Source organism: Neophocaena asiaeorientalis, unplaced genomic scaffold, assembly GCF_003031525.2.
Source record: "Neophocaena asiaeorientalis asiaeorientalis breed wild unplaced genomic scaffold, Neophocaena_asiaeorientalis_V1.1 scaffold226, whole genome shotgun sequence".
Taxonomy (NCBI): domain Eukaryota; kingdom Metazoa; phylum Chordata; class Mammalia; order Artiodactyla; family Phocoenidae; genus Neophocaena; species Neophocaena asiaeorientalis.
The window spans coordinates 3496696-3497880 of NW_020173037.1; the positions used below are offsets into that span (position 1 = coordinate 3496696).

The 1185-nt window shown below is 44.1% G+C and overlaps 1 protein-coding gene across 1 annotated transcript in view; it reads left to right on the plus strand.

The window, feature by feature from the left end:
- Nucleotides 1–585, plus strand: part of SOX17 (SRY-box transcription factor 17) — a 1772-nt gene extending 1187 nt beyond the window's left edge. Inside the window, 1 exon segment of the mRNA XM_024742614.1 lies at nt 1–585. This exon segment is cut by the window's left edge and continues 4 nt beyond it. Coding sequence (XP_024598382.1) covers nt 1–200 — 200 coding nt within the window. The 3' untranslated portion in view covers nt 201–585.
- Nucleotides 586–1185: the final 600 nt, after the last annotated feature.

Here is a 1185-nt window from a genome sequence, read left to right on the forward strand (position 1 = left end):
GCCAGCCGGCCGAGCTCCTCGGGGAGGTGGACCGCACGGAATTCGAACAGTACCTGCACTTTGTGTGCAAGCCCGAGATGGGGCTCCCCTACCAGGGACACGACTCCGGCGTGAATCTGGCGGACAGCCACGGGGCCATCTCCTCGGTGGTGTCCGACGCCAGCTCCGCGGTGTATTACTGCAACTACCCCGACGTCTGACGGGTCCCTTCCGACCCAGCCTGCAGGCCAGAAGCACAAACAGTGTTACACACTTCCTGGAGGAGCTAAGCGAATCCTCAGCCTCATGTCGTGTCATGTTGTTTTGAAGTTGCCTTGGCGTATAATTTATGGTAATTTATTTTGTCTGCCACTCGAACACTTGGGGGGAGAAAAATGTTGAGGTGGTGTTTGAAGATTGGTTCAGACACTTGTTTCCCACAGTTGCGTTGTCAAAACCCCACTTCCGAGTTCAAGTTCACCAGTTTTCAGTGGGTCCCGGAACAACTCGCTCCGTTTCCCGAAGCTTTATTGATCTAAGAAATTTTATCCCGGGTGTGTTTTTTCAATCTTAAAAATAAATAAATAAATAAAATCTGGAATCCTACTTTTTCACTCTGCTGGCGCCTCTGTCACAAAAGCCAATTTCTGAGATCACTGTTAAGTATTTAATATAATTAGAAATATTTTAATGATGACACTAAATATATAGTCACTGTAAATTTCTCATTCTCCTGTAATAGTAGACTTGAATGCCTTGAAGGAGAAGCCCTCAGATGAACATTTGGGCGTCCCAGGTTGTCTTTGCTCGGGGAAAAAAAACCTCACAGAATGAGCCTGCTGTGCATTTCAAGTGACCCTCCTTCTACAAAGTAATGGTGAATCGTAACAGTCTATTTAAAATTTTAGGGTATCACTTTCTAAATCCGAGGAGAACATCCAGGTAATTTCGGTTTTCTTGTTGAATCTTGAGATCTGACTAAAGAGGCTTTTGGATTGTCTTTTTTTCTTGTCTGTATTTCACCAAGAGTCTTTAAGCTCCCTCTCAACACTGAACTCGCCAATCATCACACATCTACACCTTGGGAAGTAGTGTTGCTGGGTTAAAAATAATTGGAAGGAGTCACAGGAACTAATCAAAATAAAATGTGCATTGTGACCTCAACTGCTATGAAACTTAGCAGCTATCATTTCAATGTGATATTTT